This window comes from Leptonychotes weddellii, chromosome 5 (genome assembly GCF_054177405.1).
Source record: "Leptonychotes weddellii isolate Sample4059 chromosome 5, ASM5417740v2, whole genome shotgun sequence".
Classification (NCBI taxonomy): domain Eukaryota; kingdom Metazoa; phylum Chordata; class Mammalia; order Carnivora; family Phocidae; genus Leptonychotes; species Leptonychotes weddellii.
The window spans coordinates 123,446,267-123,472,934 of NC_138373.1; the positions used below are offsets into that span (position 1 = coordinate 123,446,267).

Sequence of the window (26,668 nt, forward strand, 5' to 3'; positions counted from 1 at the left end):
GTGCCTTGGCTCCGTCTCTGCAGCTGGCTTCCCTGCTCCGATACCTGGGAGCTCTGCCGCACTCAGGCACCCCCGGTCTTTCTGTGACCCTGAGGGTCCTGAGTCCACACTGTCCCACGAGGGTTCCACCCCCCGCTTAGCCACTGGCGTGAGGTCCCTCAGCAGAGCAGACTTCTAAAAGTTCCGATTTTGTGCTCCGCGGCTCTATCACTTGCCAGAAGCGGTTGACGGAGGCCCCTCCCCCACCATCTATCCTCCTGAATATCGCCTCAGATTCACTTCTCCACACGTCCTACCTCCCAGAAAGTGGTCGCTTTTCTGTTCAGAGAGTTGTTGCTATTCTTTTCTTCGATCTCCTGTTGAGTTTGTAGGTATTCAGAATGGTTTGATCCCTATCCAGCTGAATTCCTGAGAGGAGACGAAATCCAGGTCTCCTACTCCTCCGCCATCTTGCTCCGCCCCCAAAAGCCAATTTTTTTTTTTAATTTAAATTCAATTAGCCAACATAAAGTAGTACGTCATTAGTTTCAGATGTAGAGTTTAGTTATTCATCAGTTGCATATAACACCCAGTGCTCTTCACATCATGTGCCCTCCTTAATGTCCATCACCCAGTTACCCCATCCCCCCATCCACCTCCCCTCCAGCAACCCTCAGTTTATTTCTTAGAGTTAACAGTCTCTCATAATTTGTCTCCCTCTCTGATTTCCTCCCATTAAGTTTTCTCTCCCTTGCCCTATGATCCTCTGCTCTGTTTCTTATATTCCACATATATTGTGGATAATTGTCTTTCTCTGATTGACTTATTTCCCTCAGCCTAATACCCTCCAGTTCCATCCACATCGATGTAATAAGATTTCATCCTTTTTGATACCTGAGTAATATTGTACATATATCTTATATTCTTTATCCATTCATCTGTCGATGGATATCTGGGCTCTTTCCATAGTTTGGCTATTGTGGACATTGCTACTATCAACATTGGGGTGCAGGTGCCCATTCGGATCACTGCATTTGTATATTTGAGGTAAATCTCTCATAGTGCGATTGCTGGGTTGTAGGGTAGCTCTATTTTTAACTTCTTGAGGAACCTCAATACTGTATGTTGTTTTTTAAGTAACCGAATCATGGTTCTGTTATGAAAATACCCTACTAACATTCAAATGAGAGTGTGTCTGTGTAAACAGAGGAACTATAACTGAGTATTTTTTTGGTTCAATTAATACCTGTTGTAAGCCTATTTGATATTAACTAGAAAATTGAAGGGCCCAAGAAAAATGAATATCCTTTAAAATGCTTCCTGAAAAAATAGTTTTTTTTCTTAATTTATGGAACTTTTAAACGTATTTTTTTTTTGAAATCAGTTTTCAGAACAGTTGACCTATGTCTATAGAACTTACTCTTCTGTAAGTATTGAATAATTGAAAGGTTATGTTTCTAGTAGAAGTGATCTGTCATCTTATTTCTTGTTTTCATGCAACACCATCATGGGTAAAATTACTGAAATCAGCTATGATGTTTTTTTTGTTTTTTTTTTTACAATATGGAAGCCTTTTGAATCCAGCTGAACAAACATAATATATTTGTTGATCCCCAATTATATACAAAACACTTTGCTAAACAATTTTGGAGATATACAGATGAAGAAGACAGACCAATGAGACATACATGAAGCATAACATGTATACATTGTTACAACTTCCTCCAAGGTTAAGGTTAGGATTAAGCATGTCGGCAGTTTAAAAAAGGGGAGGGGGGATTTGCCAATATACACTTTTACTTTACCAGGAATTTCCACACACTCCGCCCTACAAGTCAATAAAAACATTTAGATACCGGTTGAAAACTGTGTGGGAAATATGATAAGAAATTGGAAGTAAGAATAAGCCCTGAAACACACCACCAACATGGGGCAGCTGACAAATTAAAACACAAGAAGAACAAATATCCCTTCACTCTTTGTTTAATTTAATTGATGCTCCTAATCATGAATTAGTTATAAAAAAAGTTAAATTATAGCTAGTATTTCTTATTTAAAAGAGTATATCAGTGTTCAATACATTTTGGAGCCAAAGTCCTCCTTTATTTTTTCTGTTTTGGTGGGATTAAATTCTTTAGTGATCAGGAAAACTCACTATGTAGAGTCCCTTATAAGGATAATGCAGTAGAACTAGTTAGTGTTTTGTATATAAAATTCATCTGTTTCCTTTTCAAAATATGTGGAAGAGACTTTGTGAATAACAAGTAGCTACCTGTTATAAGGTTCTCATATAAAGAGCTTTGTGTATTTTTCCTTTATCATAAAATCTACCTGCAGATTTTATTCTTCCCATTTTCAGAGGAAGAAATTGAGGCAGAGTTTAAGAAACTTGTTCGGGGGGGGGCCTGGGTGGCTCAGTTGGTTAAGCGTCTGACGTCGGCTTAGGTCATGATCTCAGGGTTCTGGGATCGAGCCCCGCATCGGGCTCCCTGCTCCGCGGGAAGCCTGCTTCTCCCTCTCCCATTCCCCCTACTTGTGTTGCCTCTCTTGCATGTCTCTCTCTGTCAAATAAATAAATAAAATCTTTAAAAAAAAAAAGAAAGAAACTTGTTCAAGCTCCTTCAATTAGTAAGGACAGAATTTATTGATCTTGTAAGTAATTAGCCAGTTTCATAATCCTAGCTTTAACTATTTGGTTAGTCTTCAATATGGCCATGATTAAATATTTTTAATTACAAAAAGTGAAATCAACTCAAATTTGCTTAAGCAAATTAGAGACATGATTATAAAGAAGCAAGAATATCTCTTAGAACCCAAGGACAAGTTGTGAAGTTGAAACCACGGGGCCAAGTGTCTCTGCTTCCTTTTGTGCACCTGGGTCATTGTTTTTACTTTGCTGACCAGCTTTCTCTGTGGCTCCTTACATCTGCTGGAGAAAAATACATCTCCTGGGCGTTCATTATCATCAACTCTATTCACACAGAAAGACTGAGGAGAGCTGCCTTTTAATCCTAGTTCTCAAGAAAGAAAAACCTGATTAGCCCAGCATAGGGTAGGAGATTAAACAATGTGTCCTAGTCCTCCACAGCCGAGGAAGCAAGATTACCAATAGTAATATAACTCTTGGGGTCTACCATCCCTTCGCAATGGTGGTGGTCCTGTGATGGCAAGGAAGTTCTCAAAGACACGAAGTGGGTCAGACAGTATGGCCCTTCACTTCAGATAGTAATGCATGGTGGTTAAGATCATTGTGGAGCCCACTTTCTAGATTTATGTCTTAGTTCTGCCATGACTGGTTGAGTAGCATTGCGTTACTTAACCTTTTTGTGCTTACTTATTTTCTTTCTCTAATGTGGTGATAATAAGTGTTGCATGTAAGCTATTTAGAACAGTTCCTGGCAACATTGTAAACATTTAATGCATCTTGGCTATTATTTTATCCTTGTGGTCAATACATATTACTTACCAAATAACTTAATCTAATTTTAAGTTTAGTAATATTCCATTACTCCTATGACTTTCAGTGCTTCAAAAATGGTATTTACAAAATGAAATGATCTTGCTCTTATTTTTCAAATGTTAAATTATCTCCAAGACTGTTCAAAATTTTGGTAACAAAAGGGGAAAAAATGAAGGTTTTACATAGGCTAGTTATTTGTTGTAGTAAGGAAGATTGATTTCCTAATAAACTTGAAAAATACTCTAATTCTTCCTGGTGAGTAAAATGTTTATATAGAAAAAACTGTAATAAAGCACATTTGCATAATTATTGAAAGTTGTGAACACTGTTTATTAAGTTAAATTATACAGATGAGATCATTTAATTTTCTGTTGATTAATTACACATTTATTTTCAGGTACATGACAGATGGAGGGCTCAACCTGTATACTAGAAGTCTGAACCGAATACCGGACACAGCCACTTCCAGAGAGGTCATCCAGAGAGGAGTTCATGATGTGACAGTGGATGCAGACAGGTAATGCTATCAGCATGTACAATGGTGAGAACCACATAAAGCAATTTCATAAATGAGATCCTAGGAGTTTGACAGTATAAGTCAAAGGACTTTTTATTTCAATATAATAATTATTTTGAAATATTTTAAAAAACTAAACTGGTTTTTCTTACAAGACTTGTTTAGCTCTATTTACTGCATTGGTGAGAATATTTAACAACTTTCAGTTATGTGGCAGCAAATTTTAACATCTGTAAAAGCAAAATGATACACATAGACTTATATTCTTTCCTTGAAAAGACCTCTGCCTGATAAGTTTGTTTTGGTTTGGATATTATCAGATTTACCTGGAGGCTAATGATATAATGATTAAAACATAATTCAAATTATCAGGTATAATAAACTTGATGCTTTTCTTGAGGGGTTTGTTGAAAGCATACAATTCTTGCTTTAGGCTAATTTCTGTTTTGTAATTGTTTCAGATTGTTTAAAGGTGTGTGTGTGTGTATGTGCATGTGTGCGTGCTTGCTTCATATGCTAGTTATGATTTTGCTGGAAGTTGTTATGTCAATTTGATCAGAATCACTGCTGTTAGAGAATATTGTTCTTGTAAAATAATATTGTAAGACATCCTTCTGACCTGATTTTGCCCTCTCTTCACTCAAAATTTTGACTTTATTCATCAGGAAGGGATTGCCATTTCTTAAACTATGATATATCAATACCTAGAGTGGTTCTTTACTAAAATCAGCATTGAGTAAGAGGACAAAAGGTTGTGACTTAGTGCATCCACATTCTGAAGTTAAGAACTGTGCACAATTCATTGCGCATTTTAACATAGCCCACTCAAAAGGCTTGAATTCTGATATTAGTCGTCTGTTTCTCCTCACTCAAATGCTGTTGATGTATTTGGCGGGGGGAGGATTTAGGACTCTAAATACTCTTTAAATAGATATTCAATTAGTCCTTCTATTTTTATCTCTACCTTCATACCCATTTTCAGAAATACCACCAATTTTTAAATATTTGGGGTCTTCTCCAGGATAAGTAGGCTGTTTCTCAGCTTTTCTTATCATGTGTTCAGGAAGCCACGCTCTCAGATCTAGGGTGAAGGTATGTACCTGGTATCCTGCAGTTCAGAGACCCCTCCAGAGCGTTAGGGTTAGGGTTGGGGTTAGGAGTGAGGGGTTAAGGGTTTGAGTATGTGCCTGGTATCCTGTAGTTCAGAGACCTCTCCGGAGAATAAAACCGTAGACTTCTACTGAGGTGAGAATAGACATGGCAGCCATCTTCTGAGCTGAGGCAAGGAGGAGATTTGGGGCTCCAAATGCTCTTCACATAATGCTGTTGATATTTTCACTCCTGTTGGCCAGAGGACAGTTTCCACTAGGAGAGTAGGATAGACATATCTAGTCTGTAGACCAGGTTTGTGTGAGAGAAGCAGGTGGTTACAAAAGGATTATGAAAAACTTTGACTCCCCAACCACCAACATGAACTCTTCAACCATTTTCCCTTCCTGACTCCTTCAACCAGCCTGGACTCCTTTCTGCTCTTGAATTGATGCTTCCTCCATCTGAAATGCCCTTTTCTACATTTGCTGCATTATTTCCTCCATCACAACATTTCAATTTCAGCTGAATGCTGCCTTCTCAGAGAAATGATTCCAGAGAGGCTAAGATACATTTGATTTGCACTTTCTTACCCATTACCTTATAATATTTTCTTCAATGTATCGCATCGCTCCTGGAATATGTCATACTTACTTATTTGTTTACATGCTTATCTTATATCTCCCCCATTATGATGTAAGCCCATGAATGCAGAATTTTTGTCACATTCATTATATTTTGAGATTTTAGCTAATGCTTATGGAGTGAAAGAACAAAGGAATGAATATAAGCTATATATATTCATATACAGCTAGCAATAGAGTTCAACTGGGTAGAGAGGCAAATGAGGCCAGAGCCAACATTCTGCAAGGATATTATGTAAGAGAGGGAAGGGGTTATGTGGAAAAACAGGAAGCAGTGTTTCAAGGGGAAGAAATCCACAATATGGACTACATTTTGAAACTAAGGACCTACACATTCTTAGCTGACAGTAGAAAATATTAAAGGTGGGGGACAGTCTGTTGGTCTTTAGGAAATGAGATTGTGGTGGCAGAACCTAGGAATCGATACAAAGGAGCCTTATTTTGGAGATCGTTGGGGTAACCAGCTCTCCTTGCTCCTATAAGGCTCAGCTTGGTGCCTGGCTGAGGAACCTCAGACCAACGGGGAAAACCCAGATGTGTGTCTGATAAATTGAGACCTGTGAAAGCAGTGGTTCTTAAAGTGTGGTAACTAAATCAGCAGCATCAGTATCTCTTGGGAACTTGATAGAAATGCAGATTAGCTCTATCCAAGATTTACTGAAGGGGAAACTCTGCAGTGTTGAACAGGCCCTCTAGGCAATTCTTATGGATACTAAAGTTAGCAAATCACTATCTTAAAATTAACAACCAGATGCCAGGTTGATGAAAACATGAACACTTGGCATGAACATTTAAACATTAAAAAAATGACATTTTGAAGTTTTTATTCACTATTTTAGCTGTGCTCTGTCAAGGGAGAGTATTAAAATAACACTGGCACTAATCTTTAAATTAAATCAAATTATGACATGTCGTACCTGACATAAGTTGTCTCCATTTGTTAGATCCAGCTTCTGAGAATTGCATTTTTGAAAGAATTGTAGAATTTAAGGAATACAAAAACCACTTTAATCACTTGTATATATTAAACACCAATAAGGTAATAGGGAAAATCCTGCTCTCAGTAGAGATAGCAGTTTGTCTTTTATTGTATCATAAGTCTGAAGCTCTTTTAAATTCTATATTCAGGAAGTGATTTGGGATGTACATAATTTAAAAATGCATAGTATTAAATATTATAATTGTGTAAGTCCTTCTGTTAATTTAAAAATCTCCTCATACAGGATGTTGTTTCATAAAGCTTTCTTAATTCTGATATCCATTCCAAAGAGGATAGGCAAGAATAGCTCTAAGGAATATGTCTTTGCTTAGTTTTACTCAAAAAAGATACTCAGAAGTCCTGTATTTCAAAATGAAAACTGTTAAGATTTAATTCAGTGCTCCCTAAAAGCTTTTTTTAATCACTGATTCCCCCACTTTTTTCTCTATAATAATTTGTTCCTGTGATATTTTAAGAAATGCTGATTTTGCCTAATGCCTTCACTTAGTGGTTATAGCAGTACAAGGACTTGGGCCCTTTACCTCATGTACTTAACAGTTTCCCGGCTACCTTAGTCAGGGGTCTTTTAAATAAAATGAAAAATGTTAGTGCTTGGTTCATTTTAGTAAATTGGTAAATGTAAGTGATAAGGAGCTATTTTACTAATTTTAATTAGTTTTATTTTTACATTTCAAAGCAAGAGCATGTGTTATACTGATTATTTTTAAAAAATAACTCACCTGTAGCAAATAGTGAAGAGAGATGGCACAAAGACAGGTAGACTGCTCAGGAAGTGATGAGCTTCTAGTTGGAGAGTGGGAATGGGGACACCATTTCTCAAGGAACCTGGGTTTTGGTCTGTGTGTAGTACTCTGCTCAGGCTGCCTTGATAAAATACACAGCCTGGGTGGCTTAAACAACAGGTATGTACTGAAGGCTACACATCCATGAGTACAGTGCTGGAGAAGTCATTGTCCAGTGAGAGCTTTCTTCCTGGTTTGTAGACAGTCACCTTCTTGCTATGTCCTCACACAGCCTTTCCTCTGTGCTCCCTTGGGGAGAAAGAGGAAGATCTCTCACATCTCATCCTGTTCGTATAAGGACATTAGTTCTATCAGAGTAGGGCCCCACCACTATGACCTCATTTAACCTTAATTATCTCTGTAAAGGCCCTTCTTCAAATATAATCATATTGATGGTTAGGGCTTCAAAGTATGAATTTGGGGGGAGAGGGGCAGTGTTCAATCCATCCCACTGTGTAACTCCCAGGTGGTTTTATTATTGGAGATATAGGTTAATCCCTATATAAATGCTGAATTAAAGTACTGACTATATATAGTATGTGCATTATTAAGCTCACATCCTTCAGGGTCAGGAAGATCATGTGAAATGAATGAAACAGAAAGGATATCTTAAACATGACCAGTCTAAAGATGGCAGCCACTCTTAGGTTTGGAGGTTGCTGCCTGTGGAAATGCAGAAATGTGGAAAGGAGGGGCTAACGATTGCCAGACCATTTGATTTTTCAAGTGAAGTCAGACTCTGGACTCTTGTGAGAACTCTCCTAATTTTCACATATAGGAAACTGTTAATAGGTCTATAAGATCAATAGATAGTTAAAGATATACATTTTCTTCAATGGCAGTTAATGTAGGAAATTAGAGAGAAGCCTATACAAAGCAAGAGATAGTGTACGTTCTCATGTATGGTCGTGTAAACTTCCTAGTGCCTTAAAGTTACCCCCAGATACACACTGGTGATGATACCAGGTGTACAGAAAGAAAACACTACCAGTCATGAGAAGCCAGCCTAGTAATTGAGGCAAAACTATTTGAGCACATTTCCAAGTTTATAATGTAAGACAGGACAATCTCAGGTCCATTTCCCAGCCATAGCATCCCTCAGTGGCGCTAACTAATTAATTTTGTTTAAACCACTATGTGAATCAGCACTGTGCAGGCTAAGGGCACGTTTGTATCTGTGATGTAGATTGGGGAAACAAGCCCTGAGAATAATGCTTGACATTAAAAGAGTGAATAAAAGGAGAGAAACCACTGAAGAGGCAGAGAAAAGAGCTCCTACACGAAATTGAAGAACAAATAGGGCTAACTGATATTTTTGAAATGGAGAGTGGAGGAATGAGGCAACAATGTCAAATTCCATGGACAAATGAAGTTAATTGGAGAAGGTTTATACCAAAGAATAACATAGAATAGTATGAAGTTTAACATTTGAGAGGTAGTGCTCTCCTGGATGATCAAGCAAGGTACAAGCAATAGCCTGAGTTACTCAAGTTTCTAGAAGTCAGAATTTGGTTATTAAGATGATTTATCCACATGACATCAAGTCAATATAATGACAGAATGAGTCTCAAAGGAGAGAAAGATAAATCTCCAGGTGAGAAACTCTTTTTGGAAAATGAACAAAATTCCACAAGTCCAGGCCCATTCTGGATTATCTATTACATTGCTATCTAAAGCATATTCTTAAATCTGTAATTGTTAATTTCAACTGTAAACTAATCAGTTTATTCGTATTTTTTACTGATCTTTGTGTGTTGAATCATGACCTTTTGAAAATATAAAAGCATAATACATCATAGAAATTGTGATTTTTGTATTGTACTAACTGACAGATTGGCTTGATTTGTGATACTGCAGTTCAGATGCTGAAATCACAGTTGATGGAAGAGTTTAGAAAAAGCATTAAGGGATTGTCATGATTTCACATGGCCCTCAGGTTATCAGTCATTATAAATCAATTTATCAAGGGAAGTCTAGGACGAAACACTTGTCATACTAAATCCCTTGTTGGGGTGGTCAGGGGTTTTTCCTCTGTCCTCTTAGGTTGAGGGCTTGGGGGCCTGCAAATTATACTGTAAATGAAATTATCAAGAAATAAGACAGGTTTTTATTTATGAATGTATGTGGGAAGTGACGGAAAATGTGACTCAAGGAGGCAATTAGAATTTGGATTTAAATATCATCTGTGTTTCCCCCAGGTTTATTGAAAAATAATTGAAATACATCACTGCATAAGTTTAAGGCATACAGCATGGTGGTTTGGTTTCCATGTATAGTGAAATGATTACCACCAAGGTTCAGTTAACATCCATCTTTTCATATGGATAGAATAAAAAGAAAAGAGGGAAAAAAATTTTCTCCTTGTGATGAGAAGTCTTAGGATTTACTCTCTTAATAGGGGAAGGGGAGTGGAAGAAGGGAAAACAAAGGACTTCTGGGAAAAATAAAAGGACACTTTGAAGAAGAGATGAGAGATATGATAGTTTTGTGACAATGTCTGTTTAGGTGATTTCTTGTCCTTACTTCTCATCTCTGGTGACAGGAGTCAATCTTCTCTGGTTAGAGAACTCCCAGGGAGGGGCTTTATGATTTATGAATTATTTTGGGAGGCTCTACTTTTAGGCAAATAAGGGGAGTTCAGAAAAAAGGGAACTCTTCACAGTGGGATATTTTGGATCCTTCACCCTACATCTACAGTTGGTATCCATGTGCAGAATCCTGTACTGCCTTTACAAAGGGAGTCATGGCAGATTCTCACAAAATCATGTGAGGCCTCATTTCTAAGGATGGGAGGCCTTTGATATTTCCATAAGTTCTCCAAATAGGAGAAGTGAAGGCAACAGAGATTTCTCCTAAGCCATCAAGCAAATATCTCAAGGGGTCAGCTTCATGATGCTTGTCACTAGTGTGTGTACACTCTAATAATTCATCCTATTCTGTGTTGATATTTTCTAGTATAATCACAGAATCAGTATAGTCCCATATCTTAAGTATTTCCTTCATTAGCTTACTGGCTTTCCATTGTAATTAAAAGCAAACACAAAAAAGATTAATAGGCTGAGATGGAAATAGATAAAGTAAATATAATTATTTCACTTCATAATAAAATGGCCTGCCCTTTTTTGCTCTTGTTTCTTTACTCTAAGTAGAAAGAGACCAGTGCAAAATATTAGAGATGTAGAAAAATTTGCCCTTCCAACTTCCCTTTGACACCCTTGCTTACCATTGCAGGCTTATGAACTGCTGCTGAACTTCTCTCCTGTCTTCCAGTTCTCAGAATTAACTGACCTCATTGTGAATAATCTTTCAAACTTCTAGTACTTTTATGTAATACCCCTCATAGAATTAAATTCACACCAGAAACACTATTGAGAACCTGCCCTCTACCAAGCACTGTGCTCAATCCTGGGGGACCCTGTATTCAAGGGAATTAGAGTAGGGATTATGAAAGCTTAAGCCATTGAGATTGAAAGGATATGTGGAAAATCCAACTAGCCCAAGCTGTAGATATTTTTGTTTGGGATACCTTTTAATATTTTTCTAACCATGCATCCAGGTGGCTCTAAGCTCTACCACCTCCTCAAAGGACAGCTCCTGACATTAAACTTGGCCATAGTTAAACTTTGCCATTACAGGATATTCTTCTAACAGAAGAGATGGTCTTCAGTACTCTTATTTATGCAGTAGTTTTACCTTATCTTCTTCCAAAACAATTTACTAATAATCTTATGAAGATAGTAAAGAGGAGGAAGAAGAAGAGGAGTCAAGGTTGTTATAATAAAAATTAGCTATAGTAGCTATCAGCATTGAGGACTAGTTATGTGTAGCCAACGTGCCATATTACTTAAATACATTGTTATATTTTATCTTTACAACAGCCCTATGAAGTGGCTTTTATTACTGCCATTTTATGAGGCAAAGAGTTCTTAGATTAAGAAACTTGCCTGGAAACATGTTGTTAATTAACTGTAATGGTATGATTTGAATCCAGTTCCTGTGCTCTTACTATTATTCATACCATTATTAATTTAGATAAATGTTTTTATCATGCCTGGATGTACATTGTCAGATTTTGTAAATTCTTTCATTTTTCCATTTTGGTCTAAACATGCCTATAAAATATGAACAAATATATTTTATTCAACTTCATAAATGTTGGTAAGTTCCCTCAGTATATAAATCATATTCTATTCTCTTCCAGATTGATAAACCTAAAAACAAAATTGACAACAATATTGTCACATGTGTTAGAGATTCTCAAATGCTGGCTAGTATGTTAATATGAGTAAAACAATTTAACAGTGTTTTGTTCTATATATATATATATCTTGAAACCTAATGTGTGTTGAAATATTTATTTCTTATGGGCTCCAGGAAACATTAGAAAAATAGAAAGAGGAGAAATATATTCAGGTTATATGCAGAGAAATATTAAAAGAGTATTTATATGAAGGGAAAAGCAAAGTGGGCTTTTTATAGTACAAAATTTTTTTTCCACAGAGAGCAATAAAATAGGAATGACTGTATCAACTAATTTAATTGCTTAATTTGATTAAGAAGTTCCATCTTTATCATGAAACACTTGTGTGTGTGTGTGTTTTCCCCTGCAAGAACTAGGGATGAATTCTTTTTTTAACAGGCCAACTAATGGGGTGAGACATTCAACTTGGGATCATTAAATCGAGGGCTTCCGGCTGGCAGCTGATAGATTCTGCATCTTCCTCACTCCAGCTGCATAGAGTGGGTGGCATGGACTTGTTTAATAGAGTCACATGTACTCTGTTTATATTCCTTTTCCTTGCTTGACTTAATTTGTGTTTGAAATGGTTAAAGTTATTCACAATGAGCTGGATTTTTACGCATTAGCAGAGCTTCCATATGTTTTTTCAGATAAGTTGCAAATATAAGTGTTTTCATTACAAATGAGTGCTTATTTTCTGAATTAAATAGTTATTTTGTTATTATATAAAGTTTTCTGTGATTACTGAGGAAAATTCACCGAATACATGTAACCAGAAAAAAGAATCTAAAAATAATCTATTTCTCACCCATCCCCAAACAACAAAGAGTATTGCTTTGATGTATTTCCTCCAAAGCGTGCTCACCTCTCCATTTACACAGTTTGGGTCATACCATCTAGGCGATATAGTATCCTGCTTTCTTAACTTATCTAATAAACAATACACATAGTATTAAATGTTACTTTAAATTATGGCTTGTAATGATTGCATGCAATTCTGGCATATAGAATGAATTATAACTAAGGAGTTTGTTTAATCAACCATTAAATTGAAGACATTCATCAAATTTCTGATTGAATTGGCAAAGGCATTAGCAGAATCTTACCTATCTGGTTGCATGTCTATATCCATGTATTGTGTTCTAAAAAGATAAAATGTTGAGCTCAATAGAAAAGGATGCTTCATATGTCTACATGTGCATGTTTGTGTCTATGTGTACATAAATGTACATTTGGAATTTAATTTTATTTTTCCATGTAAATCTCATTCCTTAAATTTTATAAATCATTTTGGCTTTAGATTTTTTTTTTTAGATTTTTTTTTAAATTTCAAATGTATATTTAGGGTTTTGTACATTCTCAGGATTCATGAATTTGTTGTACTTTTACAAAGTTTTGTCAGCCAGATTTTGCTGCTGAGGTAAACACTGTTGACTGAAACTGTGCTTCTTCTTCAACCTTAATTAAATATCCAGAGGTACCTTATTTCTTACAGAACAAAACTCTATTATTTGTTTCTCTAACAGTATATTCTCCTCTGATCCCAGATGGTTTGTACAATCCATGTCTGCTTGATAACCCAAATATTTACTAGATAAAAGTAAAAATAGGGGCACCTGGGTGGCTCGGTTGGTTTAATGTCCGACTCTTGATCTCAGGTCAGGTCTTGATCTCAGGGTCGTGAGTTCAAGCCCTGAACTGGTCTCCATGCTGGAGCCAACTTAAAAAAAAAATAAAAATAATTTTGGACAGGTGAAGTAAAACAAGCAGATTAAAAAACCATATCAAGTTTTTTAAAAATCTTCTCCAGCTTCAATTTTGACTTAATTTAGCTGTCGCCTGATCTTTTCTAAGCCAGTTTGATTGGATAGTGGCTAGAATAGGTTGATCATAGTAAAAACCAATAGAAATGCTGTTCAGATTCCAATTAACTGCTAAATTCTTAGAATATTTTGGTGCTATTGATTTTATAGTAGAAATATTTTCATATTCAAATATCATAGCAGCTCTAATGCTACTATAAAAACTTTCCAAATATGTTAGTGAAAAATTTTTTAAAGGTATAAAGCCATAAGAGCCAGAATACAGAGGACAACAATAGCAAAAAGCTGCGAACATGGCAAAACAAAGGGAGAATGGTGATTGATTTAGCAGCCACAGGAAAGCACTGAACACAGTGGGTAAAGTCAAGAAGCAATGCAATTCACACCATTGGTACCCCAAAAGGCTTGGGAATTTTAGTATTGGTTACCTTGGGATGTAGGGATAAATGTGAAGTAAAAAATGGAAGGAATTGGATCAAAGGGTTTTGAAGAAGTAATCAGATCCCCAGATTCCCAGGCCAACCCATGAATAACTGGGCAACTGTCCCTCTTCTATCATAGCAGAAGCCTGGAGATTATTCTCTGGAGAGGGAAAAATATGACATCTCGATGGGACGCAGGGTACAGTTGAGGGCTGAGCACAAAGTAATTAAATAAAGTTTGTATGATAAACATGAAGATTCCCAGTTTTCCCCCTTACTTGGTCCTATAACCTTGGTAATGAGGTGTGAGTCCATCTGTTCAGGACCATCATTTACCCTCTACTTGCCCCATGCATCTGCTATGTGCTTACTGACCACAAATCGTTAAATCACTATAAGCAGTATACAAGTCTCATGCCTTGCCAGGACTCACAGTTTACACTTTGAAAATATCGAATCATTTATTGTACCGCCCCCAAAGTCTGCTGTTTCATGCCTTCACTTAGACCTGGAATCCCATACTCAACCTGGGATACCCATTCTGTCTTCCTTCGTAATTCTTACTTGTTCTGCAAGATTTGCTTCAGGTGTTGTCTCCTCTGTGAACTCCCCTCAAAACCCTAGTAGGTACATTGTACCACCTCTGTGAACTAGGTATATTTCAGTCTTATAGTTTATTATATTATTTTGAAGACTCTGTTTATGTGTCCATCTTTCCCAGAAGCCTATGATGTATCCAAGGATAGGGACGGTGTCCCATTCATCCCTGTACCCCCAGTTCCAAATGCAGTTCTTGTTACAAAATATACATCTGTTGTCCTGAAACCCATTTCATCTCATGCATCTTGTACTGCACAGTGCTCTACACATCATATCAAGATGGTTTTTGCCATGTCTTATCTGACTTTATATTTTTAGCATCTAGCACTGAGCCTAATACATTTCTAGTATGCAGTAAATATTTATTTAAATGAATGAGTGATGAATGAATTTATTCTTTATCTTGTGGAGAGGTTTTTGTTTTTTGGGTTTTTTTTAAGCATAGGTCTAAAAAGAAGCATGTAGTTAAGGATGTTAACATTTGAAGGCTTTATGGAGAAGAATTATCATGTGTGAATGCCTTTTGAAACTATATCATCCGGAATATTGCTATTTGCCTCTTTTTTTAAAAAAAATTGAGATATAATTGACATACAACATTTTGTAAGTTTAAGGTGTACAATCTGTTGATTTTTCTCTAGCTGGTGGTCTTTTTTAAAAATATTTTGACCAAGACACTCAAACCAGAAACTTAAAGATTTATTTATTTATTTGAGAGAGAGAGAGAGCACAAGTGAGAGTGGCAGAGGGAGAGGGAGCAAGAATCTCAAGCAGACTCCCCACTGAGCATGGAGCCTGATGTGGGGCTCAGTCTCAGGACCCTGAGATCATGACCTGAACTGAGACCAAGAGTCAGATGCTTAATGGACTGCGCCACCCAGGTGCCCCTCAACCCAAAACTTAAACAGCAAAGTATAATACTAGGATATCCAAAGGCGATTTTCTTCAGAAGTTCTGAAGTATGGGGCTCCTGGGTGGCTCAGTTGGTTAAGCGTCTGCCTTGGGCTCCTGGGAGCAAGCCCCACATCAGGCTCCCTGCTCAGCGGGGAGCCTGCTTCTCCCTCTCCCTCTGTCCCCAACTCATGCTCACTCTCTCTCTCCCTCTCTCTCTCTAGTGCTCTCTCTCTCAAATAAATAAGATCTTAAAAAAAAGTTCTCAAGTATGTTTTGATTTTGTCTAAAATAGCACAGAACTGATCTCTGAGTTTAGAAAATTTATAGAGTAAAAGTATGGACTTTTGAAATTTGGTGTATATATAGTTTATATTAGTATTTCTGGTAAAAAAAATACAATTATATGTGTATAGACCTTTCTACATTTCTTAAGTTATTCCACAATGTCATTTTTTGTTTACTCCTTGACACTAATTCTGTGAAATCAGGAGAGTTGTTAAAAAGACTTATTCTATATTAAGAAAGCTCAGTGAAGTTAACTGAACTTCCAACAATTAAATGACAAGGTTAAAAGTGAACTCAACTTGATTCTTATCTAAGCCAAGGGTCAGCAAATTCTTTTCTGGAAAACGTCAGGCAGAAAATATTTTAAGCTTTGCAGGGTAAGAGGCAAAATCAAGAAATTGATTGGATGATGAGAGAAAAAAAATGGCCAGAAGCTTTTTCAACTATGTAAAAATGTAAAGGACATTCTTAGCTCACAGGGTCTATAATTTGGATTTGGTCCACAGCCATGGTTTGCTGACTCCTGTTCCAAGCCATTCTTAGGCCTGACATTTATTCTCTGTATGTTTATGAGGGCTGCCATAACAACCATAAATTGGATAGCTTAAGCAATAGGAATGTATTGTCCCACAGTTCTGGAGGCTAGAATAGAAGTAGAAAATCCAGGTGTTGGTAGGTTTAACTCTTGAGGGCCTTGAGCGAACGACCTGTCCTAGGCCTCCATCTTGGGCTTGAATTTGCCGTCATCTCTCTTTGGCTTCACATTGTCTTCCTCTGTGTGTATCTGTGCCCAGATTTCCCCTTTTATAAGAACACAAGTCATATCGCATGACTGCATACCCTAATGACCACACTTTAACTTAATAACTCTGTAAAGACCCCATCTCCAAATAAGGTCATGTTCTGAAGCCTGGGGGTTAGGACTGGGACATTGGCTGGGGGAGGGGAGTGGCATACCATTCAACCATAACACCCTCATTCTCTTTGTACTACATCAAACCCCATGGCTAGTAGGAGGTAAAATAACAAGTTATCAGAGTTGTGTCTCCCTCTTTCTGTCCTATAAAGTGAAAGCCATAGCTTCTCTCTCAGCACCCCTGCTGCACGATAACAGACAAATAGAACTCAACAGAGAAAATGGAAAGACGACCCTGTACGACCTGCTGCCTCCACCTTACAAAACCCCCAGAAGAAAATGGGGCAGAGTATCAGTCACCTGAATGCTTAATCATTTTAGCAAATGGGCAGCACTATTCACAAAAATAAATTATAAGAAAAAATACTCATTTTGGTCATATTTCTGGTAAATATGCTGCTGGTTAAGAGCCTTAGCTCTCTGGTTCCCTAAATATATGAAGAATAAGACTCCCACACATCACATCCTCCTGTGTACAGGCAGCCGACAGAACTGACTCTAAAATCAATCTGTCATTTGACGTCCCCATCTGCGAATGTGCCTTGTTGTTAGGAGGTGTCATGCCTTTTGTAGCTAAAGCTGTCACAGCACGCACAGCCTATGTGTGATTGAGCCCTGCAGCCAGGGTAAGGATGGGCTAGCACAGGAATTCTGCAAGATTTTTTAAATGAAAACACTGTGTGAGGTTCTTACATATAACGACCTAGATTTATAGCTTACCTACCCGAGACCGTCTTTAGAAAAATTAGTCCATAGTCATCAATTTTTAAAGAAATATGCTTCAAAACAATGCATGGTATCCTCCCTCTTTGAAGTCTTAATCTTATATAGTGCCAAGCACAATTCCCCCTTTTCTTTGTCTTCACAGAAGAAAGTGTTGAGTTGATTTTTATTTTGAGAGAGAGAGACAGAGACAGAAAGAGAGCGAGCGGGGAGTGGCAGTGGGAGAGGGAGAGAATCCCAAGCAGGTTCCATGCTCAGGGTGGAGCCCAATGTGGGGCTCAATCCCACAACCCTGAGATCATGACCCGAGCCAAAATCAAGAATCGAATGCTTAACAGACTGAGCCACCCAGGTGTCCCAAGTTGATTTTTTAAAACACTCACTTCTTTACAAATAAGAAAACAAACATGAGGCTTCTTCAGTTAGAGAATGGTTAGATACTCTGGTGCACTGATCATACCTCTAGAATGGAACCCTCTTCAAAGAGAACACTGGAGAAGTGATGAGGCCTGTCCACCAAATGGAGTTTCCATCATCTCCATGCAGGATAAGTGAGATTTACTCGCTTCCCTACGTATGGCAGAAAGGGAAGGAGACTTGTATTCACCTATCTATATAGGAGATGCTGTGCTAAGTGCTTTATATTAATAATCGAAGATATTGTATTCTGCATTTTGCAAATAAGGTAACTGAAGCATGGAGAGTGAACACATTACAATATTAAATGTGTTTACTTTATATTTTAATATCTTAGGAACATGTTCCTCCCTCCACACACACACATATCCTGTTGACAATAGAATCTCAAACTGTGCCCACATGGGCTTTCTTTTCTGACATTTCTGACTAGAGCAGTTTAAGGATAGGGTATAGCTCAGATTCTTCTCACTTAAAATTATCTTTTCTGGAGTAGATACTCACATGGTGTGGGTTGAGATCTAAAAGTACAAAGGGCTAGTAGAAGGTGGGAAAGGAGAATATCACATCCCCTTGACAAGCAGGCAGCAGGAGTACAACAGGCCTCTTTCTCTCATTTTCTAAAGATCCATGGGAACCCTTTTGTAAAATTAAGTTGTCTGTGTGATATATAGAGTGAGCCTTAAATTAACTTTTAAATGTTTTCTCTCTTGAAACATGTTTTTAAAATAAAGTTTCACCTGCATAAATGTTCTCTTTGGATTAAACAGTTCATCACCACACTTTGAAGAGATATTTTCCTTAACCTTCTGACTCCATTGTTATTGTAATAACAACAGCTCATTAACACAGTCGGCGTCAGTATGGATTATGATTTTAGATTTTACCTTTTCCCATTATAGTTTAGTTTTTACCTAAAATAGATCATAACCCTTGATCGGCTGCTGCCTTGGAGTTTTTCCAAGATATTGGAGTCCTGGTAAGATAGTAGTGTTGAAATTGATGCTCGTAGTCCTAGGAACCCTGGACTTCTTTCTCCTACTGCAGTGCTCTGTTTCACAGAGGACAATATGTGTAGTCTTCGATACAGAATTAATCATGAAAGTCAAGTGCATACGGCAGGTACAATCAGCACCATCTAATTATCTCAAACTTGTTTGTCTTATGACTTTATTTAGCAGAGCACATGCACAGGATAATAACAAATAGGCTAATTCAAAATCCTGTCACCCACCGGCAATTTAGCAATCATAAATGGAGTCTGGTCCTTTTTAGAGATTGTATGTATGTGACAAGCTAGCAGGTATGAAGAGGAAAAGCAATAAGGCAGAAAATAAAGAAGTCTGAATTTGATTTTTTTTCCGCCCTCAGGAAAAAAAAAAAAAACCTATCAAGTTATAGGAGTCTTTGTTTAATGTGTATATGAAACATTCAGTTATTTACTTTGTTATAATATCTTTAATATCCGATGAACTGTATAGCACTGTAATATGTTAAGAGAGAGTGAGGTTGATCTTTCAGATTCAAAGGGATGTTCTTTTCTTGAAAGAATATCTACTGGTCAGAGTCAACAAACACTATTATTGTTTATTATTATTATTTTATTATTGCCAATAGATAGGTCCAGCTAATGAGCCTGTTCGTTCAGCTCTGCGAGGATCAGGTTGGGTCTAGCACAGACACAGTTCTTGGTGCTCAGCACAGCTGGAGGGCCCCAGGATGCTGATTGCAGCCCTTTATGGGATGTGAATGGCAGGAGACGAATAAGGGAAGTGTAGTCTGTCATCAGGGTCTCTCTCAGCTGTCTATCCTCCTGACAGTCTCTTGCTCACTATCAACAATCATTCACTCTCCTCGTCTCTTGCTGCTTTCTCTTTGAACCTCCTGGCCTAGACCTATTTACACACAGGGGAAATTTGATGGGGGCAGATCTTGGAGTGGGAGAGAGTCCCGTCTGAGACGCTCTGCTTCCTATGTGGAAATGATACTGTCTCTCCCTGTCCCAGGAGAAGGGCCTAGAGCTACCGCTTATCCTCCTGGGTGTCAGGCATCTCAGTGCCTAGTCCTCCAGGTTTACTGGTCCCTTTCCCTTTGTAACCCACACTGTGTATTTCTGCCTCTGACTACACCACAAAGATAATTTTTCTTTTTTATTTTGGGGGGGTGGAGGGGCAGAGGAAGAGGGAGAGGAAGAGAATCTTAAGCAGACTCCCCATTGAGTGTGGAGCCCAACTCAGGGCTTGATCTCATAACCCTGAGATCTTGACCTGAGCTGAAATCAAGAGTCGGATGCTTAACTGATTGAGCCACCCAGGCATGCCCACAAAGATAAATTTTCATTTAAAAATGCCGAAATTCCTAAAGACAAGAAGGTTAATTAGCTATTTCCCTGGGCGCTGTTTGATTTAGCTCATTCCCTGGCATATGCATGTTTTCAAATATACATGTATGAGCTAATGAATTCTTTTAATTTAATTGTTTATCAAATTAATGACCTGTTTTGGAAATATCTGTGCACAAGTTTTAAGAAAAATATTTCCTTTTAGATTGAATTAACTTTTTTTTTTCCTGGCAAGATTTAGCTTGAGGGTAATAAATTAGTGTTGAATACTTTGATACTTTGCTTCACACGTGCTATGTGTGATTTCCGTTCATCTATTATTAAAAGGCGAGTGTGATATAGTTCCCCTCCGTTAACATTTTAACAGAAGGTGTTTATGTTACAAACTTTGTGTTTACATGTATCAAACTTTTAAGACATACATTTAACATGATAATTAAAAGGTTCTCCCTCATACCCATATCCCCATAGTTGTATAGTTCTGTAAATCCTCCCTTTTAAAATTCCTCCCTAATACTTGGAATAATTTTACTGTCCTTCTTAGAATTCAGATCTGCTGTCAGCTACATTGCCTCTATCAGTAATCTCTTCTGGAATCACATCCTTCATCTTATTGTTAATGTAAATTGCCTCTCCCACCATGCCTGATTCCCGTACAGTCCTTTGCGCACAATCCTCCTACCACTGGGCCTGCATGAAGGGTAAATGTCCTTCTTTGAATACATTTTCTCTCCTCCTCCCTAAAAACATCCAGTTTTAAAGTCCTCCAATTAGTCTACTCCCCCTCTTACCTCTCCATGGTATTGTCATTCCAAGAATCTTAAGCCACTCTCCCTCAGTTATTCAAGATTTTCACTCTTTTTTTTTTGTCACTTTCTCCAATACTGCTCTTGTCATAATATGATCAGCATCTGTATACACTTTGCAACAGCCTCGTTTCTCAGAACCTTGACACCTTATCGATAACTCCAATGATCTTGCCTTCCACTTGAGCTTAGCCACACACTCCCACTGTCACATCCTAGAACTGGTTGTTAATAAAAGCTTCACCCTCTCATTAAAACAATTTTGAATATCATATTTTCAATAACCACTTCTACTTTTTATTTCACTCCTTTTATTATTCCAGCATCGTGAATAATATTCTACCAGGACCTGCAGTCCATTGATTCCAAATTTGTCAGAATCTCATACTTTTATTGCATCCTCATATTCTTTGTACAAGTTAGAGTCCATGGTTCATAAAAAAAAAAACTCTTTATTAGATATAGATACCCTTCTACTCTGCTCCCCCTTTCTCTGCTTAATTGACTAGCAAAATTTCAACCTTTCATTAAGTCCAACATTTCATCTGCTCTGTACCTTCCCAGCTGAATGTAATGAGAAAGTTTGAAAAATCATGCAGACTGATTTCATAGTAAGTTCAGGACTAGTAATCTCAAGTGGATTCCTGGTGTTCCCAGAAATCCTGCATTTCCCTGATCCACTCACTCTTCCATTCTCTTGGCAAATAATTCACACTTGTACTTTTTCCTCAAACCGCTGATCTCTTCTTTCCATTCTCATTCTCAGTCAGCATGTTTAAGGTTTCTCTGAGAAAACAGAAGCAACCCAAATGTAACTCTCATCACCCTGGTTACCTCCTTCCTTACAAATCACTTATATTACCTCCTGTTACTCTGTAGGAGCTGCCTCAGCTACTGTACAAGGCCAAATTCTCCAGTTAGGCACTGAGTCCCATCCACTCTCTTCTGTTCAGCATTATAGCTCTATTATTTCTAAGCTATCCTATATCATCAATTTTTGTTTGTTTCTTTCCACTAGGTTATTCCCATCAGTGCACCATCATGTTGAGATTTCTCTGTCACCACAAACAAAACAAGGCAAAACAAAGCAAAAGCCCCCTCACCAAATTCCATATTGCCCTTGAGCCTACCCTCTTTCTCTGTCCTTTTTTTAACCAAAACTCTTGAAAAGAGGTTTTTGGGTTTTTTTTTAATTATCTTGCTATCTGTAATTTCTTTCTGTTGTCCCTTAAATGTACTCGACTTTTCCCAAACTGTTCTTACTAAAGTAAGAAATGACTTTCTTATTAAGGTTAGAGTGATTTTCATTGATGTCAAACACATTGCTAAATCCAGTGGTTATTTCTCATTGCTCATCTGACTGGACCTATAGCACAATTTGATAAATTGGTTACTTAGTCTTCTATGAGACCTCCCCCTCCCAACTTGGAGAATCATTTATGATATTTGAATAGGGAAGTGAAATGATCAAATTGCATTTGAGAAAGAGTTACCTTGATAGATCAGAAACTAGAGAAAAAGACAGGCATAAGGAATTGCAAGCATCAAAGAGATGAGTAATGATCAACAAAATGAGGGTAGTGGTGGTATATAAATAAATAAATAGATAGAAGATACATTACAAATGTAGAACTAAAACAAATTGCAATGGATTTGATGTCAAGATGAGAGTAAAACAAAAGTCTATTTTTGTATCTTGTACTAACAAGAAATAATCCCCTAATATCAATGGCTTGCAATAACTAGCATTTATTCCTTGTTTTCTATGTATGCCAAATTGTAGGTTGGCTTCAATGGCTTGACTTGTTTTCTCACTCTAGATCTGGACCAAAGGAGTAGCCCGTTTGTTATATCTTTTCTTAAGACAGAGAGAAAGAACAAGAGAGCTGATAGAAACAGTACACTACTCCCTAAAATGTAGGATATGTCATATCTGCTTATATCCCATTGGCTGAACACATCACATGGCCAAGGTCAAAGTCAAACTTAGGCATGTATAAGCCACAAAGAGGGAAGGGAGGATAGAATATTTGTGAATAATAATACCGTTTGCTATATTGGCAATTCATACTGGTTTTTGTCCTCCTAAGTGATTGTCAGAATGTTGGGCAGACCTAGAAAATCTAGTAGAAAGGACAGATTTGGGAAGGAAGAAGATGAATTCAGTAAGAAATACATATTGTATTGGTTGAAAATCCAGGAACTTCAAGCAGGCAGTTTGAAATGAAAATCTGGCAGTTAGGGAAAGCTCAGGGCTGGGGATTTTGAATAGAGCCAAGAACATATCATTCGGGAACACCTACATTTGGCAAAGAAGGATGAGGTGTGTAGCTATAGGACAGAGTAGCGTGGTTCACAAATTTTAAAAATCCAAGCTCAAATGTGAAGTAAAAATGCATCCTGATAGAAATGTGGATTGGTGATCCACTGTTAAGTCACCTAGACTCACTCAGCCGTAGGTTCAGAATTACATGAATTTATTGGAGATCCAATATGGCATAGAAATTAAAAACACAAGCTACGGGTCAAAGATAAGAGCTTACCTTCCCCACTTTGTAACTTGTTCAGATTGGGCAAATTACTTCACTTCTCTAAACCTGTTTCCTTCTCTGCAAAATAGTAACAATATTTACCTTACAGGACTGTTGAGAAGCTTAAATGAGATTAGGCCTTTAAAATTTGAAAGCAGCTCCTGGCTTGTTTTGAATATTGAATCGGTATTAGTAGTACTGTTAACAGAATTACAGAAAGAAAACATTAACTCTGGCTTTGTTTACCTTTGCTTCTCTTGAAGTCTTTCCATTAAGCATATCTTCTTTATTTACTAGTGTTAAAAATTCATTTGACAATTTAACAAGAATGCCTGGGATTTTTATTATTAGCCAATTATGTGAAAAATGCAAATAGGAATTAAATGCAATTAGAAAATGTATGCAGCACTTTGAGTAATAACATATTTATTTCTAGATTCATTACGCCCAAGTGCTTACTTCTGTTCCTTACAGGAGTATGGCTGTACAGCACACGTATTTATTGCTACCAGCATTTTTATCACAGTGAAATTATGAAAGACTCTTTGGACAGTGTTGGTACTGTTTACCTTCAACTTCTTAAGTTTTATGCTTCATGAAAAATCATATGGTGATGAAACAATTTTTAAGGAATTAAACACCACCAAGGGACTATTCCATTTGACTTGAAGAAATAATGAAGGCAACTCTTGAAAATTGGATAAAATTAAACACTTGAAAAGATATATCTATTTTGCTCTTAGTATTTCTGCAGTCCACTTGAGCCCAGATTTATTTCTGCATTTCATTCTCTTCCATCCCTTCTTTCCATTGAAATATGGTTGCCATTGAGAGATATCTGTGTGTTAAGGATATAGCCATTTCTCTGACCATCTTTCATACTATTAAAAAAATAAATAATCCTTAGTGAAGAACATTCCTTTTGACACCAACACTTTTTCCTATTTTTGAATTAAATGCCTTTAAGTCTTCAAAGTTGTTGATGAAACAATATGTGTTCTAGAGCCTGTCGTCCATATTGTTCTTTTATGCTATCTTGTGGTTTTCCTGTGAAATGGTTTTTGGTGTTTATTTTCTTTAAACATCACTAGCCATTTGTTAGACTGCAGGGCTGATTAAAACCCAGACTCCCATATGAGGCTTACAGATGTCGTAGAAGTAGAGGAAATTAGCTTCAGGTCTGGCAGTGATTTTCTAAAAATGGTTCTCTTGATCTCACTGAAATTGGGGATTTCTTTGCTAAGCTGCCAAGATACATAAATCGTCGTCTATGAGAGCTGATTTTGTAGCAGACCTTGACATGTATGATCTAATTCTAGAAATCAGACTTTTAGCTGAAAATCAACAGCCTCAGGGAGGATTAAAGATTTGTTGGTATCCACATGTGTATTCTGTCCTGTACTGCACAGATGAGTTTGGAAGATATTTGATGTAATCAGAAGGAACCCCAAAGCATCTATATTTTACCAAATTGCAATGCACAGCCAAGAAATGGGTATTTAGGAGGTGGGGTAGTGACCAGGGTGGGATTTAACATGTGGTTTTACATTGTTGGATTTTTTTTTCAATCTGATGACAGCAGTATTAGTGGATGGTAACCTAGCAATGGTCAAGAAGATTCTTCGTAAAATGGAAGGTCTCATCTTCTTGTCTGTTTCTGGAAATAATAGCTTATAAAGTACAAACACTAAAGCGAATTGTCCTCTTGATTTTTTTTCCTTGTAAATTATGCAAAGTATTTAGAAATACAATGGTCAGCTGATTATTTTTTATAGTCCTATAGATACTTTTTCTTTAATTAGGATTTTTTTCCCCTAGTTTTACAGATGAACTAATAAAAGAATAATTTGAATATTCACTTACAGATCAACATGATTAATACAACTAATTTTTATTGCAAAAGCAATATCATAGAAAGCTTCTGCTCAATAGAAAAAAATCCCACAGCTCCTCACAACACAATTGATGTTACCATTTTTCTTTTATTTTCCAGTCTTACTTCATAGGCATATTTGTTTTTACCTAGGTAGTATGTAAGCTTCATTCAATGTTATATGTTGGTTATCCACTTAACATATAAATCTCTTTTATGATTATAGCAATAACAATGATACTTATTGTTATAGATATAAAATTCATGTAATATATAAAATACATTAAAATTATTTAGTGGTTCTGAAATGTATGTGAAGAAAAATATATAGCATATTATAGACAAATATAACAGGTTAAAATGTAAAATTCATTCAATCATTCTTTTCTTTCCAACAAAAAATAAATAAAATGCTGTTATTATAGAATATGTGAATGGATTATCACTACAAATATCATCTTAACTAGACAGATGAAGAGGGTAGACCCAATGATCACATTAGTTTTGCAACTGGTCCTTTTACTCTTTTAGGAGTCTGTTGAAATGCACTAGAGTATAAACTCACAGGTATTGCTAATAGTGTCTTCTCTGGAAGAGAAAACCAAAAAGATCTTTATCCCACTTCTTTCTCTTTTTGTCCTTCTTTCAAGAGGAGTTCAGGGAGCAACTAAAGTCCTCTTATTCAGAACTTCATGTAAATACAACTGCCTTGGTGACTGCCAAACTTTCTAGGTCTTCCTTCTCTTAGGCAGCAATGACTTGCTTTTACAGGGGTCCGCACAGAGTTTGAGTCACCCAGAATCTGGCAACATGAGCTGGAACAAATCACTACATAGCAGGCCCAAAGACAAACTGTACCAGCAAATATGGGATCCAAGAAAACATCTATGCATATCACAATTTCTTAAACATCTCTTACTAAATTCATATCTTTCAATAGTTACCCTGAATGTAAATGGGCTAAATGCCCCAATCAAAAGACACAGGCTGTCAGATTGGATAAAAAAACAAGATCCATCGATATGTTGTCTGCAAGAGACTCATTTTAAACCCAAAGACACCTAAAGATTGAAAGTGAGGGGGTGGAAAACCATTTACCATGCTAATGGACACAAAAAGAAAGCTGGGGTGGCAATCCTTATATCAGACAAATTAGATTTTAAACCAAAGACTGTAATAAGAGATGAGGAAGGACACTATATCCTACTTAAAGGGTCTATTCAACAAGAAGATCTAACAGTTGTAAATATCTATGCCCCTAACATGGGAGCAGCCAATTATATAAGCCAATTAATAACAAAAGCAAAGAAACACATCGACAACAAT

At 37.0% G+C, this 26,668-nt stretch overlaps 1 protein-coding gene across 10 annotated transcripts in view; it reads left to right on the plus strand.

Moving 5' to 3' along the window:
• The window catches only part of NAV3 (neuron navigator 3), a 773,874-nt gene that overhangs the window by 635,854 nt on the left and 111,352 nt on the right, over window positions 1-26,668 (plus strand). For all 10 annotated transcript variants that reach the window (XM_081822104.1, XM_081822099.1, XM_081822101.1 and 7 more), the window contains one exon: window positions 3,837-3,956. In XM_081822104.1, coding sequence (XP_081678230.1) covers window positions 3,837-3,956 — 120 coding nt within the window. The remainder of the gene's footprint in view (window positions 1-3,836; window positions 3,957-26,668) is intronic.